The sequence below is a fragment of the Molossus molossus genome, unplaced genomic scaffold (genome assembly GCF_014108415.1).
Source record: "Molossus molossus isolate mMolMol1 unplaced genomic scaffold, mMolMol1.p scaffold_m16_p_2, whole genome shotgun sequence".
Classification (NCBI taxonomy): domain Eukaryota; kingdom Metazoa; phylum Chordata; class Mammalia; order Chiroptera; family Molossidae; genus Molossus; species Molossus molossus.
In genome coordinates, this window is record NW_023425355.1 from 2,515,034 (window position 1) to 2,531,220 (window position 16,187).

At 54.7% G+C, this 16,187-nt stretch overlaps 1 protein-coding gene across 7 annotated transcripts in view; it reads right to left on the reverse strand.

The window, feature by feature from the left end:
• The window catches only part of DLG3 (discs large MAGUK scaffold protein 3), a 51,057-nt gene extending 34,870 nt beyond the window's left edge, over positions 1-16,187 (reverse strand). For 2 of the 7 annotated variants that reach the window (XM_036271097.1, XM_036271095.1), the window contains exons 1-11: positions 15,789-16,145; positions 14,056-14,061; positions 12,884-12,937; positions 12,583-12,633; positions 12,038-12,162; positions 11,654-11,823; positions 11,227-11,363; positions 10,761-10,905; positions 10,060-10,219; positions 8,337-8,493; positions 7,812-7,914 (exon numbers count right to left, since the gene is read on the reverse strand). In XM_036271097.1, coding sequence (XP_036126990.1) covers positions 7,812-7,914; positions 8,337-8,493; positions 10,060-10,219; positions 10,761-10,905; positions 11,227-11,363; positions 11,654-11,823; positions 12,038-12,162; positions 12,583-12,633; positions 12,884-12,937; positions 14,056-14,061; positions 15,789-16,145 — 1,465 coding nt within the window. Of the gene's footprint in view, positions 1-6,856; positions 7,018-7,811; positions 7,915-8,336; positions 8,494-9,373; positions 9,531-10,059; positions 10,220-10,760; positions 10,906-11,226; positions 11,364-11,653; positions 11,824-12,037; positions 12,163-12,582; positions 12,634-12,883; positions 12,938-14,055; positions 14,062-15,788 lie in introns of those variants that run through there. The other 5 variants (XM_036271096.1, XM_036271098.1, XM_036271094.1 and 2 more) reach the window with 5 other exon arrangements.

Below are 16,187 nucleotides of genomic sequence, written 5' to 3' on the forward strand. Positions count from 1 at the left end.
CAAGGGGTGGTCTATCCACACACAGCATGAGCATCACTCAGCCTTAAGAAGCAATGACGTTCTGACACACACTACAACATGGGTGAACCTTACAAGCATGCTAAGTGAAAGAAGCCACACACAAAAGACCACATATTGTAAGATTCCAAGTACATGAACCAGCCAGAAAAGGTAACTTTATAGAAACAAAAGATTAGTAGTTTCCTGGGGCTAGGGAAGCAGGGGAATTGGGGGGAAACGGGGAGAGACTGCTAATGGGACAGGGCTTCTTCTTTTTTTTTTTATCCTCACCCGAGGCTATTTTTTTACATTTATCTTCAGATACAGCAGGGGGGAGAGAGGGAGGAAGAGAGAGAGAGAGAGAAACATTGATGTGAGAGAGACACACTGATTGGCTGCCACCTGCACAACCCTAACCTGGACCAGGACGAACTGCAACCGAGGTACGTGCCTGTGGCCAGAATCAAACCCGGCACTGTACCTCACGGCCAACGTTCTAACTGCCGAGCCATAGCGGCCAGGGTGGGACAGGGCTTCTTTTTAGGGTGAGAACAATGTTCTAAAACTGATTGTGGTGATAGTCGCACCCCAAACACTCTATAACCTCTGAATTGTACACTTCAAAAAATTTTTTCCTTCATTCATTTGTTTTTAGAGAGGAAGGGAGAGGGAGAGAGAGATAGAAACATCGATGAGAGAGAAGATTGATTGGCTGCCTCCTGCATGCCCCCCACTAGGGATCTGACCCACAACCTGGGCATGTGCCCTGACCGGGAATTGAACCAGCAACCTCTTGGTGCACGTGTCGATGCTCAACCACTGAACCACACCGGCCAGGCTGAATTGTACACTTTAAATGGGTGGGCTGTAAGGTATGTGAATAAGCTATTTCTTAAAAAAAAAAAAAGGTGAACCTTATCATTTTTATCAGGTAAGCATTCCTACCCAAAGTTATCAACACCCAATCTTTAAAGCCCTCCAGTACAGTGAAAGCAGTAAACTTGGTCCCTTATCATTTTCATTCCCTCTAATGCCCTAATAACAGAGTTGGCCTGCTCCGGTCCCAGGTCAATTTGGAAAGTGGAAGAATCAAATCAGGGGACCAAGCATAGCAACACTGAATGACAAACAATAAGCACATAAAAAGATACTCAACATCTTAGCCATCAGGGACATGCAAGTGAAGACCACAATGAGTGATCACTTCACACCCACCAGGATGGCTACAATCAAAGACTGGCATTGCCAAGGATGGGTGGAGATGTGGGAATGTGAAATTGTGCAGCCGCTATGGAAAACAGCCAGGCCATCCCTCAAAAGGTTAAATATAGAGTTCCCATGTGATCCAGTAGGCATATATACCCAGGAGAAATGAAAACAAATGTCCATGCATAAACTTGCATACAGATGTCCATAAAGATCATTATTCATAACAGCCAACAAGTAGAAAAAATGCAAATGCCCATCAAGTGATGGATGATGGATAGACAAACTGTGGTATATCCATATAACAGAATATTATTCAGCTATAAAAAGAAATGAAGTATTGCCCTGGCCGGTGTGGCTCAGTTGGTTGGGCATCATCCCATGCACCAAGAAGTAGCCTGTTCAATTCCTGGTCAGGGCACCTGCCCAGGCTGTGGGCTCAATCCCTGGCAGGGGACATGCAGGAGGTAGCTGATGGATGTTACACTCTCATATTGATGTTTCTCTCTCTCTCTCTCTCTCCCCCCTCCCTCTCCCTTCCTCTCTTTCTAAATATCAATAAAAATGTTTTAAAAAGAAATGAAGTATAAATCCATGTTACAACATGGATGAACCTTGAAAACACAATATTAAGTGAAAGCAGCCAGTCACAAAGACCATAAAGGGGTGGGCAAAAGTAGGTGTACAGTTGTTTGTATGGAAAAGACGACAATCATCAACAAATAACGATAGAAGAATAATTTGTGTCGCGTCCTCACAGCTGTAAATGTAGTTTTGCCCACCCCTGTATATTATACAAAATGTCCAGAATAGGCAAATTCCTAGAGACAGGAAGAAGATCAGTGGTTGCTTAGTGCCGAGGGGACAGGAGGGTGACACTGAAATGGTGCAGACTCTCTTTTTTTTAGGGTGGTGAAAGTGTCCTAAAATTGATGGTGGTGACAGCTGCATGACTTGTGCACATTGTAAATGTCACTGAATTGCAACTTTTTTAATCCTCAACTGGGGACATTTCTCCACTTTTGTTTTAGACAGAGTGGGAGGGAGGGAGAGGAATGAAGAGGGGGGCAGGGAGAGAGAGAGAGAGAGAGAGAGAGAGAGAGAAACATCAATGTGAGAGGGACACATCAATTGGTTGCCACCTGCACAACCCCAACCAGGGCCAGGGATGAATCGCAACCGAGGTACATGCCCTTGACTGGAATCGAACCCGCAACTCATTGGTCCGCTGGCCGATGCTCTAATCACTGAGCCAAACTGGCCAGTGATCGCACCTTTAATGAGTGAACTGTAAGGTCAGAACGTATGAATGACAAATACAGCTCCGTTTCACTTGAGGTGATGAGAAATGCCTACTTTTTGCAATAAGGTGCTTAAGCCGGCACGCATTTGCCATCAAGTCAGGCAAACCAACTCCTGTTTTTGGGCTCCGTCCGGGGTTCCCACCACAGTGTTATTCCATGGTAGTCTTCCTAAGCCCCCTTTTCTTTTGTAGGAGAGGGGGTCTCCCTCAGGCTTCCAGTAGCCCCTCTACCTCCAAGTTCCTTCCTCCTTTGCTGCAGGAGCTTTGGCCATGAAAACTAAAAGGCTGCCATTTGGGAGTCGTTTTTTTTTTTTTTTTTTTAACTCCTCACCGGAGGACATTTTTCCATCTTTTGTACAGATAGAGTGGGAGGGAGAGAGAGGAAGAGAGAGAGAGAGAGAGAAACATCGACGTGAAGGGACACATCGAGTGGCTGCCACCCGCACAACCGACCAGGGCCGGGGACAAACTGCAACCGAAGTACGTGCCCTTAGCGGGAACCGAACCCAGGTCTCTCCGGACCGCAGGCCGACGCTCTAACCGCTGAGCCAAACTGGCCAGGGCTGGGAGTCGGTTTTGCTCCATTTGCTAACAGGTTCTAGCACCTGAAGAGTCTCAGAGCAGAATCTTTTGCTATGTACTTGGGTAGACAGCGGAGGCTCCCAGCTTCTCTGCTATGGTGGATGGTAATCGTGACCTAATAGCAAAAGCCCAGGACCTGAAGTTCTCAGGAAATCTGACTTCCGATTTTGATTCTGCCCCTTACTGACTGTGTGACCTTTAGCAACTCTCTCAACATCTCCGAGCTTGATTTTCCTCGACTATAAGATGGGGTAACACCACCTGCCCCACAGGGATATCCTGAAATGCTTCCAGAGCCGTCTGGAACACAGAGCTACTCGGTGATTCAATTCAACAAAGCACGTGCCACGCTCTGGACCAGGTGCTGGGCACACAAACATAAATATGATACCAGCTGCCTTCAAATCGTTCGGTCTGGAAACGCTGTTAGCAGGCATTCGTTTTCTTCCTTCCCTACATCAGCCTTCTTTTAGGATGGCAACAGACAGTTCAGGATTTGCTAAACTTTCGCCTCTGTGTCCCGAGAGAGATCTCACGAATAGGGGAGGGCTATGTTGACATCCTTCCTTCTTAAACATGGGGATACGGAAAGGTCACTTAAATGTTGTGGGGGAAATATCCCTTCTATGCTTTGAAGTTATTATGAACACTGATCCTTGACTCTTCCAGGCCTTACCTGAAGATGTTCCCAAGGTGACAGTGTACTTCCTCAGCACTTTAAAATGAGCATGGAAAACTCTCCTCCTCTCTTGCTCCCTGTACCCCCAGCATGTCTGGATTTACATTCCAGTTGCAAAGACTGGTCACAAAGGATCAGTTCCCAGTTTAGCTACCTTAGTGACCAATTTCTGGCTTGCCTCCTGATTTGGGGTTCAGGTTCTACTCTATAAATGAAAGGGCTTTCCAAAAAAACAGTAGCTCAGTTTATAAACAAAGGCTAACACGAAGTAACTAGAGGGAAAAATGTAGGAGATCGTTTCTAAATCAAAACGTTTTAACATGAGACCCTTGGTGGGGCAATTCCACGAGTCACAGAAAAAATATTTTTCATTTTGGAATAGATTGGAAAAGAGCCTTTGCCAAGAGCCAGTTGTTTAAATTTTCAATTTGAATTTTAAGCAGGATTATACATGCCCAAAACATCATGCTATTTTTAGCTAATAGGTAGGATTGCTGTGTCCACAGCAGTTTGGAGCAATCAGGAGTGTAAACTATTAAACAGTATCTCTCACTGTGGTACCTTTATCACTTAGTACTTCTACTTCGACTTTAATATTTTCCAAAGCTTCAGCAGAAAAATACTTGTAAAGCACCCATGCTAGGCACAGTACACATTTCAAATAGCCACAGTTCCTATCTTCACAATGGGTTTAACCCACATTAAGCAAACCAGATACATGAAAAAAAATCTCAAGATCAGAGCACCTTCCACCCAGCTGCCATCCAGCCCCTAGGTGCCCAGGGGAGATATACCCATCACCCTTCCAATAATTGCACCCAGTGCAAAGAGAGGGGTAATGAAAATGCTCTCAAATTGACTGTGACCAAGGACGCACAACCCCGTGAATGCACTAAAAGCCATGGAGTCCTATGCCGAAATGGGTGAATTTTATGGTATGTGAATTATATCTCAATTAAGCCACTTAAGAAGGGAGAAGAATTGTTGTTACTCTGTTGTAATTAGTCAAAGCTATTTTTCAAAGCTCTCATGCTAAAGGGGATCTAGCTAAAGGCTGCACTGATTTGGCTGCCTCAGTGGCCACCGTGGAGACCACTCTGGTCTTCCCTTGCACATACATCATTCTTTCCCTCTCTCTCTTTCCCTAGTCTCTCGTTCCCCAGTCCTTTCCAGTTGTGCCTCTGTTCTAACCAGGTCTCAGATCTCTCAGGCATGCCCAAGTGCCACTGGCTGACCTCAGGATTGAACCAACTGCTGACCCTCGGCAACTTTCCCTTCATGACCTTAGGCAAGTCATGTCCTTGTTCTCAGTAGCTGTTTGGGTTTGCACAATGAGGGGTTGGACTACATAATCCTTTCCAGCTTCCACATTCCATGTGAAAAAAAAATGAACACTTACTTGGCCAATAACATGCTGTCTCTGCCATTTTAGCCAACAGACATATATTTGGATTATTCATTTTGTAAATGCCCATGGAGAGCAGTCTTCCAAAGAACAGTATTTGATATACTTATAAAATGATCAACATGGAGTCCATATTTTTAAAAACGATCACTTTATCAAAGAAAATTTGGAGCCCAACACGAAATGCTTAATAGTCCCTCTGGACCTGTCTCCAAGGATCCATTTTCAAATGAGAGGGAAAAAAAAAAAGCTTTTGCACATTGGGACACTGTTGGAATTACCAAACTAAAAGAAGTAAGATCCGGGTGGCAGAGTTTTAACAGCAGTGGTCCAAGTAAATCCTAAGAGTTTCAAGAAAGGCTTTGTGTAGCAAGTGGTAAGACAGCACCTCAATATACATTATACACTCCCAGAAAGTCTCAGAGAGTACCGGCACTGCAGGAATCCTTTTACCCAGGACAACTTGCAGCTTTGTATGGAAACCAGTTACACTCCCCCAAGAGAACTCACAAAAAAATGTAGTCACATCCAACATCCTACCACCAGATAAATTCACAGTATTGTTTCCATGTGCCCAACATCAGAGAGCAAAACCGAAAGAAACACATCAATTTCTCCTACACACACACACACACACACACACACACACACAGACACACAAATATGTGAGAGAAACCATTTTCTTTGCAGAACCTACATTATCAAAGTTGTGGGCATGAACTGGATAAATACCGGTTGCTAATAAAAATCAGATGGTAGCTCTACACTAAGAAGCCAAGAGCAAATGCAGAAATCATGAAAACAATAACCCTAAGGTGTGTTTCTTGTCTTTAGGCTGAACACCAAACATGGAGAGAAATGACTCAGAGTGTCCATCTGCATCTCTTTCCCATTACCTCAGACCAGCCAACTCTCCTTTGGTTACCTCTCTGCACTTCTGTCCAGATCAAAAAGTCTAGCACAGAAGGTGGCAGGCCCCTCTGTTCTTTCCCTTCAGGCTCTTGGCTGGAGGTACTGAACCAGAGTGGGGGTAGGGCAGAAAGGACAAAGGTAGGTGCTTTAGACCCCTTAGGGCTTGGCGACAGGGCTCCCAGCCTCTCCCTCTCCCATCACGGAACCTGCGCACCTGCCCGGGAGAGGTCCCTTCCTCCACATTAGTAACTGGCCCAAGGGGCCCAGGTGTCCTAAGGGCCCGAGCGCTGCAGCCCTAAGGGACAAAGGCCGGGCTAACAAAGAGGAGGGGGAGGCGAAAGAAGTCGGTGCAAACAAAAGCGGGGTGAGGAGCCCCCCGAGAAGGCCAAGCTCATCCGGGGGCTCCCAGAGGTAGCCCGGTTTGGGGGATTCCAGAGTGGGGGGAGGAGCGCTGTAGAAAATTCCTCAGAGGTTAGGGGTTAGGGAGCTGCTAGTGGAGGGCCGAGGCCCGGAGCGCGAAGGGGGCAGAGCCGGTGGGCTGGGAGAGGTGATGGCCAAGAGATGCCGCAGACGAGGCCCAGGAACGGGCGAGGGGGCGCTCCCCGGGCCTGGGAGGGACCCCTAGGAGGCGATGCAAGCTGTGCCCGCAGGGGCTGGGGGAGAGCGCAGAGTGGGGGGCGCAGTGTTGGAAAAGAGAGTCTGAGAACAGAACCGTAGAGAGGTTCGGGCGGGCCGGGAGGAGGCCTGACCCCCGGCCGCCCCACCTCACCTGGCGCGGGTCCGAGTCCAGGTCTAGTGCTGAGAAAGCGCCAGCTCCGGCCGCCCCTCCGTCCCGCGCGGGAGACCACGGACACAAAGCGGGGCGCGCAGGAGGAGGGGAGGAGGGGGGAGGGGGACGGCGGGGAGGAGGAGGAGACGCCTGAGGCGCGCGAGGGGGGGAAGGAGGGGCGCCTGCCTCCTGGGTCAGGGGGCGGGGCGTGCGGCTGGAGGCCGCGCTCGGCCAGCCAATGGCCACCCCGCCGGCCAGCTAGCTGGGGCGCGCCGGCCCGCAGCTCACCTCGGCACCTGGGCCTCCGCCGGCCCCAGCCAATCAAAAGCCTTCATTTGCATAACAGGCCCCGCCCACTCACCCCAGCCAGGGGACTGCTCCCTGAGAACACAAAGAAGGCCCCTTGTAGGGGGAGGGGGTGCACTCCCGATTCCCTACCCTGAGGGCTTGGCATCACCTTTTTGGCGCGTTGATGGGTCTTTCATGGTCACCCTGATATGGAGAGGGAAATGGGGGGCAGTGGCCATAGAGCTTTGGCCCAAGATGTCTTAAGAGGTCGGATCTCTTCTCCCTGAAGTCCTTCTAACCAAGCTACCCTCCTCCTGTTCCAGGGCACATAGTTCCTTGTCTTCGCCTCTAAGCCCACCGCGCCCCATTCCTCCCCCTCCCCTTGTTTCAGCCGCCCCAATCTCAGTGCTTCCCCCCGTAGGCTGCTGCCCTCTACTGGCCTTCTGCTGTACTGCAGCCCTGATCAGCAAGCTCTGAGCACAACCTTGATAGATGCTCCAACCAGCCCAAACCTACCCCTGTCCAGAAGGAAACAGAGAGCAAGGGGTCACTGTACTAGGACAGAAGGGACCTGGTCTAGTGGCTTTGATACCAATATGGCAAAAGGCCGACACTTAGCGTAAGTCTAAACTCCTCAAATGATCTTGCCCGACCTTCCTTCCCCTACCTTCAGGTCTGTACTGGGCCACAATGGTGACTGACTGGCCAGCCCGTTTCAGAGCAGCTGCAGCCTGCTCATGAGTTGCATTCCTCAGGTTCACGCCATTCACCTGTTGAAAGAGAGGAGCTATGAGCCACCCCAAAAGCAAGGAAGGGCATCCTCTGTCTAGCAGTTAGGAAAGGGAGATGGATAGCCCATCGCTAAGCCTACTCAGATGCCTTTCTCAATATCCCATTCTTGCCCCTAAAAGAAGACCTAAAGGATATGGCATCTCTAGTGTAATAATCATCTTTATGGGGTCAAATGCCAACCAGGGTTAAGATTAAAGAGACATTCATTACCTCCTCAAGAATAAGTCTCGTCTTGGTCCCTGTCCCTCCCTAAGGATGTCCATCAAGAAAATATAAGTTTTCTCCAGGTCTTAGCTCTTCCCCCATCTCAAGAAGCATTCCTTGGAGAAAGCAGGGTCTCCTCTCCTCCCTTTTAGGCTGGCACAGCTCCCATCCTCCCACCTCCTCTTTGTCTGCTCACCGATAAGATCCGGTCTCCCCTGCGAAGCTCCCCACTCAGGTCAGCTGGGCCTCCTGCCAGGATGAAGGAGACAAAAATGCCTTCTCCATCCTCTCCTCCCACGATGTTGAACCCCAGGCCTGTGGAGCCCTTGTGCAGGATGATCTTGCGGGGCTCTCTGGTGGGAAAGCAGTGAAAGAGTCAGGACAAGGTAAATATAAACATGTCCCTATGAGGGCCAGCCTGCAACAGTCCATATCCCTGCAGAAGGACTCGGGTCCCTATGGATGATACCCTGTTCCTCCCTTTCTTTCCTGGAACCTGCTTGGCTGCTGTTTTCTGCCGGGTGCCAAGTTTCAGTTCCTCTTCCCTCCCTATTCCTGAGGGCTTGGAGTCAGCTTCCCAGTGCCCTACTCTCTCAGGTCAGCAAAGTCCTAGCCTGGACTCTGGAGACCATAGCTCAGATCCTACTCACTGGTCCTCTGCCTCCCCAGAGTCTCCTATCCAGCCAACTGGTGTGCTGGAGCCGGGCCATAGAAGGGGAGCCAGTTAGGGACAGTGGAATCACCCTGGGGTTGCTTGCACTCTCCACCCACAGAATGCACATAGTTACTTCCCACGTGTTCTCCTGCTGCCTCGAAATTCCACCCCCCACTATGACCCTCCCACCTTCCCCAACAACAAATGTAGTCACCAGCTACTATGCACCCTTGCTTGGTGATGTGGGAGACAGAGATCAAGAACTCCCAGGTCCCCCCAAAGGGGGCATAGGAGCCTAACTGAAGAAAGGAAACAAACACAGGAAAACCTGCAACTAACCATGTTTAAGAAATCCCTCAGTAAATGCTCACAGTGTTATCAGGTGAGGGCAACTGCCACTCGGGGCTATCCGTACCCCGGACTCCCAGCACACTTGCCCGGCCCACCACCTTCACTTTGAGCATCTTTCACCAGAGGAGCCCCAAGTCCAAGACTCCTCCTTTCTTGCTCCGGGTCTGGGCCCGAGGCTTTCTCCCTGAGGCCGGATGCTCTTGCTGGAAGCCCTCCTCTCCTCCTACCTGGCATCCCCTCCAGGTCGTAGGGAGCGGAGCGGCCAGGCCCACCGCTGCGAAGCCCTCCTCCAGGCCGAGGCCGAGGCCGAGCCCAAGCCCTGGGCCAAGCCCGAGCCCGAGAACTTGCGCGCCCTCTCCATGGCTCCTGCGGCTCTCCCCCGTCCGCCTATCCTTCCGGCCCCTCTGCAGCCGGCCCAGCAGCCTAGCAGGCCCCACCCCAAGGCAAACCTGTCCCCGGAACCCCAGCCGGCCCGACCAGTTCCACTGCCAGAGTGGGGCGGGGCGGGTCCCTAGGAAGCCACCCGGCCCGCCAGCCTCCCCGCGTCCCGCCAACCCCACCCGCTGCACGGCTTTCTTGTCTAATTCGGAACGACTGCAGCAGAGGGGGCGACAACTGTCTCGGGGCAGGAACCCCCGCAGCCTCCACCTCCTCAGCCCTCGAAACACTCCACCCCACCCTTTCTCTGCACTTTGGATCGGGGCCGCACGCTTGGCACTCCCCCTGATGGTACAACTTGTCCCTGCAGCCTCTTCTGCCCCTTCTTAGGGCCCCACGGGCTGGGCCTCCGACCCCAGAGATGGGAGCCAGCGATGAGGTACTGGCCCTCTCCTTTGCCATACGACACTAGGCCTGTGGCCAGCCAGAAACTGCTTCCTCTCCTTCCCACCCTCTATAGGGGTGGGGGTCTCACCTGGTGAAGTCATCCTCAGCTAGCATGTGCCTCGGGATAGGAGAGTAGCGGGCGGGGGGAGCCTGGGGAGGAGCAGGGTAGCTGACCTTGCTCTCCACCGCCCCGAGATAACCCAGGCTGGAGTTATGGCTTATGTGGTTGTCAGCCATGGCAGTGAAAGCTGGAATCCAGAAAGGGGGAGAAAATTTTGGAGACCACTCCACGGAGGGACCCTCCTCCCGTCCCCAAGGACCATCCTCGCACCCCACCTCAGAGGCACCTCAGCACCAAGGGGTGCTGATTCCTTGCCTCTGCGCCCCACTCCACCCCCAGGATTCCTCCTCCACAGTCCCTTTTGGAATCCTGGGCTCGCTCCTGTGAGTCTTAGAAAGAGCTGGAGTCTAGGCAGTCTACAAAGAAAGGCATGACTGGAGGTGTAACTAAGAATAATCCCTCACATCTCTATAGCCTAATCCAGTTTTCCGAGGGCTTTCTCGTCCATGATCTCATTTGATCTTTGCAGCAGGCCTATGAGGAAGGCAGCTCCTTTCTGCCAGGCAAAAGGGCACCGGCTCTAAGGGGCCGAGCTGGGGTTTGGACTCGGTTCCTCTGAGCACCCGTCCTTTGCTGTCTCTCTATCTGAACAAGGGGTGTGAACTTCTTCCTCTCCAGGAGCCAGGGGCGGGGGCTTCAGCCCGGGGACAGGGCAGGTGGGTACGTACTGCTGGCGTAGTCAGGGGGTGCGTACATGTCGTTGAGGTGAAGGCTGCCCGGCTTGGCCACCTTCAGATAGACCATATCAGAGGTGTTCTTCAGCGAGGCCACAGCTTCTTCATGCCTCACGTCCTGCAGGTTGGTGTTGTTCACCTAGAAGAGGAGAGGCCTTCGGGCTAGCACTCGGGGAAGGAAGGGCCTCTCCGGGAGCCCTGAGGGGGGTTCGCTCAGTGCTGTCAGAGGCAAGAGCAGTGCTTCGAGGAGCAGAGAGTCTGAGCTCGAGGTAGGGCAGGTGAGGGACTCCCCGCCATGAAAAGGAGTAGCACCTTGGTATCTGATACGCCCAACTCCGAGGATGCTCTTGAAATCCCCCACAATGCCTAGTCCCCGAGTGCGGTTCAGGTGGGGTGAGAGGCTGCTGGAGCTCCACCTTCCCACCCTACCATTTGGGCATCCCCGTGAAGGCTGTCTCACCGCCAGCAGCCGGTCCCCGATCTGTAGGCGGCCATCCTTCTGAGCAGCACCCCCCTCGATTATCTTGGTGATGTAGATGCTGTTGTCTCCCGGGATGTGCTGGTTGCCAATGCCCCCAGCAATGCTGAAACCCAGACCTGGGTGGGAACCAGGCAGCAGGAGAGGACCATGGGAGGAGTTAGAGCACTGGGAGGATCCCAAACCCAACCCCCACCCCCAGCCAACACACTCGTGCAAGGGAGCTCCCCCCAGGGATGCCAAACTACTAGGGTGCCATTCCCAGGTCAGTAAGGTGAGTCATGAGGTCAGGAAAGAAGGCTGTGAGCTGGAATGGGGAGTCAGGCAAGGAGTAAGGCTATTCCCTTCCATTTCCTACAGGGCCAACCGCGGACCTCTGGCCAGAGCCCGGGAACCCAGAGGGCCGCACCTTTGGGCCCTTTGAGCAAGTTGACCTCCATGATGGTCTCGGGTGGGGGCTGCCGCCTCCGCACCACCAACCGCACCACAGGGCCCGCCTCCTTCAGCGCCTCCACAGCTCGGCTGTGCACCACCTCTGACACGTCCACCTCATTCACCCGCAGCACACAGTCATTCACCCTGTGGGGGAAGCCCAAGAGGCATGACACTGCGCCACCGCCCCTCCACCCCCTCTCCCGCCTCCTTCTCTCCCCTCCCCTGCCTTCCGCTCCTCCTCCTTCCTTTCCCCTCCTCCTCTCAGATTGAATGCCAGGGTCAGCCTGCCAGGCGGTCCTCCTCCCCTCCTCTCCATCCTGCCACTGCTGCCCCCCGCCCTGCTCCCAGGCCACCTCACCCCAGCCTCCCATCCATGGCAGCTGCTCCACCAGGAATGATCTTGGTAATGAAGATGCCAGGGTCATCGGGGACATGAGGGTTGTCAATGCCACCTGCGATGCTGAAGCCCAGGCCGGAATTGCCCTGCAGAAAGGGGTGGAAGGGCACCGTCTGCTTACTCAGAGGGCACGAGGGAGGGTCCCTGGCTCCCCCACCTCCCCCTATCCTCCAGAGCAGGTGCTCCAGGCCTCAGAAGGGGCCAGGGCAGACCAGGGTACATTTGTCAGAAACCTGGTGGCTTCCCAGCCTGTGCTGATCCTTTTGGCGTAGAGGCCTCAGCAAAGCCATCCCCTCCCCAATTCCCCAGGCTTCAGCGAGCAAGGCCAATTAATATTGGTTAGTTGGTTGATTGATGGATGCAGTGATGCGGTCTCTGCCTGCCGCTGTTTCCCCATCCTCTCAGTGCAGGTCCCCCTCTGAGTCTTAAGACTGAGGTTCAAGGCCCTTCCCTCTCCTGGCTCAACCCCTCCCGCCCCTTTCATCCCGCCCCACTGGCACACTCACCCGCTCAAGCACTATCTCTTCGTACTTGAACATGCCGTCACTGCCATTCACCTGGGGGGAGACACAGGCGGTTCCCTAAGTGCCTCCTGTAACCGCACCCAGGCCCCCGGTCAACCCGCTCTCCCCACTCCCCACAGCATAGGAGAGCCCAAATGGGCCCCAGACACCTATAGGCCCCAGATGGGGACAGGCTGACCCGGAGGAGTCCGCCCCCCTCCCCTTGCTTCCAGCCCTATCAGGCCAAACCCAGCTGCTCATTTAGCTCAGATCAATGGTCTGGGACCGAACCAGCCAGTGGTGCGCTCAAGGAGAGGCTGGGCTGCAGGGCCTTGTGGCTCACCAGGAGGGGTGCAGGCTGGCCTGAGGGGGCGGCAGAAGTGGAGCGTGGCAGGTAAACCGCGCCAAGCCCAGCACCCATGCGGTACTCAGGACCTGCACAGGGACCTGCTTGCCTTCTGGGCCACAGCTCTCCGTGGGGGGGACCACAGACTCCCACCATGTGAGAGGTAGAAAGACAGCAAGGTACCATCCTGTCCAACCTCCCTCATGTGACAGATGGTGACACTGAGGCCCAGAGAGGACACAGGTTGTGCCTGGCGGTGCACTGGGAGTTAGTGGCAGAGCGAGGGCTCGAACCTGGATTTCCAGGTGCTCTGTGGATTAGAGCGAGCTCAAGGCCACTGGTGTTTTGGCCACTCATCCCCTTCCCCGGCAGAGCTCATCGGAGAAAGTACCTCGTGAACCCTCATTCTACATCTTCTCCCGGGTCTCCAGGAGCCCGATTCCTCATGTGGTTAGAGGAGTTCAAGTCCTACTCCATTCCCTGCCAAGGGCTGTTTAATCTTGAACCCTTTGTGCTTCCCGGCAGAAAGGGCCAGGGGAGGATCAGGCTGGGAGTCCCAGGCAAAGCCAGGGGTGGGCAGGGCAGAATGGACAAGACTCCCCACCAGGGAGAAGCTGATGACCATGGACCGATTGGCAGCTGAGTTCATGGCCTTTTAACACGCAATCGTCATGGGCACAGGGTTGGTCTGACCAGCCCACAGAGGTGACCTCCCAGACAGGTCATACTTGTGGCCTTTGTCAAGTGAAAATGTGATTCTGGACAGACAAGTAGCACCTGTTCTCTGGCTCCCACTCTCATCACCCCCCCCCCAAATGGAGGAGCCCTCTCTCCCCAGGTAAGTGGGCACGTGCTCCCCATTTATCCCTGGCTGTGTTGCCTCTTGCCTTGCCCCTGGTCTCCTCCTCTGAAGAAGGGAACTGGGAACTGGGGGGGGGGGGAGCTCCTCCACATGCCCTGTTCTGCTTCTCCCTCCCACCTTCACCCCACACAGCTTTGGCTTTGAGAAGCAGAGAGGAGGAGATGGGGAGAGGGCTGGCTAGTCATGCCTCCACCTTTTCTAGGCCTGACCCCAAGACTGTACGCCCTGCTTTGGTCCCTGATCCCAGGAGGAGTCCCCAAACCAACACAGCTGCCTGAAGTACCATGCGACAGAAACACAGGGAAAAGGACACCCATGCAGCTCTGGCATGCATCTGGGGTACCATGTGTGCCCACATGTGATAAGCCACGTTTCCAGCCCAGCTCCAGGGAGACCCAGAGGCTCCGGCTCCCATTGGTCCACCCTACCATTGCCCCCCCTCAGGGACTCTGCTCCCAGGGCCAGAAGCCATCCAGGGATCAGCCCTCGCAAAGAAACCTTGGCCAACTGGCCCAGCCTTGGAACTGTCACCCGTCTCCCAGTTGAGCAGGACAAGCATAGGAGAGTGTTTGCAAGGGTAGGGGCCCAGGAGAGAGAGGAAAAGGAGAGAGGTGTCCTCACTGGAGAAGGCAAGGGGCAGGGCAGGGCACAGGAAACAGTGTGGACAGACAGAGGGCCAGGACCAAGGACTGCCCTCCCCAGGAAGTCCCCACCTTTGCTTCTGAGTGAGCACATCCTATCCCCAGAGGAGGACAGAGGCAGCCAGAATGGTCACTAGCTTGGGGCAGTCAGCACCTGCTCTCGACAGCAAAACCTCCTCCTCTCTCCCTACCCTGGGGGCCGCAAAGCCAAATAACCAGACAGGCCCTCCGCCATGCGTTCCGGGGACCTAGCTCTGCCGGCCCAGCCTCCATTTTGCTGCTTCTCCCACAGATGCTCCTTCCATTTTCTAAGCTGGCAGTTTAGTCTGGGAGTGGAAGCCGGAGTTGTGCCTGGCACCCAGGGGTCCCCAAGCTGTGCCAAGTCAGGCCTGGGGGGCCAGGTTCTCCCACATCTGGGGGTTCCCAAGGGGGCATGCCCCACTGGGGCCAGTCCCTGCACCAGGGCAGCTGCCCCTTGCCTGGCTCCAGGCATCATGCCTGTTCTGGAGCGAGGAAGCTGGCTGGCTCCAACCCCCCACCCCCCACCCCCAGCACACACACACTTCAGAGCTGCTTGGACAAAAGAGTCCATCCTTCCTAGCATCCTCTCAGCCTTGCTTGGGACGTGTCTCTCTTCCTCCCCCTCCCCTCCCCTGCCTGTCAAGCGCCTCTCACCAGGGACACCACACACAGACACACACACACACGCACATGTGTGCACACACTTGCAGCCACATGCTCACACACATATACATGTAGCTGCACACACGGGCAAACACAGCCATCCCTGCAGCCTCGTCCACAGAAACACCTCCACGTTCCGAGAGGCGCTCTCACACGTCCATGTGCACATCCACACACAAAGGGACTGGGACGGAGAGGGACTCATGGCCTCGAGGGATGAGGCTCCGCCGGCTGGGCACATGGCTCCACATAGATTCCCAGGCACTCCGCTGCCTTCCTCCACACACCTCAACACACACACACATGTCCCCCTACGCAGAGCACCGTGCCCCCTCCTCCCCTCCCGCGGAGACACACACCACACACAGCCCCCGCAGAACCTCCCGCCCCCTGCCAGACACAGAGACACTGCTGAACCCCCGCACTGAGACAAGCCCAATTCTCCCACCCGGGAAAATGTGCCCCTCCGCCATGCCTCACCCCGACACACAGCTCGTCCGATCCCCTCCAGATGGAGACCCCCAGACAGACACACACAGTGAAGCACACATTTCCCACGCCTCGCGTGGCCCAGCTGCAACGCTAGGGCTTAGGGTCCACTGGCTTGGAGCCCCAGGAGCCCCTGCTGCACCCCAGGCCTCCAGGCCCCCACTGCCCCCACCCCACCGCTCCGTACCTGCTCATACCAGTCCCGGTTGGTACAGGTGCACTCAGGCCACCAGCTGGAGCCGCTGCCGTTGAGTTTGGGGGCGCTCTTGCCCGGGACTGGCTTAGGGGGGACTGGCCCCACATCCCGGCCGGTGGGGATGAGCTTGGCCTTGGTGCGCGGGGTGGGGGTGGCCCCCGCCTGCGAAGGCAGGGTCTGCGAGCTGTAGCCCCCGTATGCCGTGCTGGCTCCGTTTCCCCCACCTGGCCCGTAGGGGTCGGGCACCTGCCAGTCACCGTAGCCGGGAGGCTCGAGGCGCCGCAGGGCGGCCAGACGGGTCACCTCGTAGCACTCGGGGCACTTACAGCAGTGCTGGTGCTTGTGCATGGCACTGCCCCCCGCGGCCCGGACCCCCCAGCCAGCGCCGGT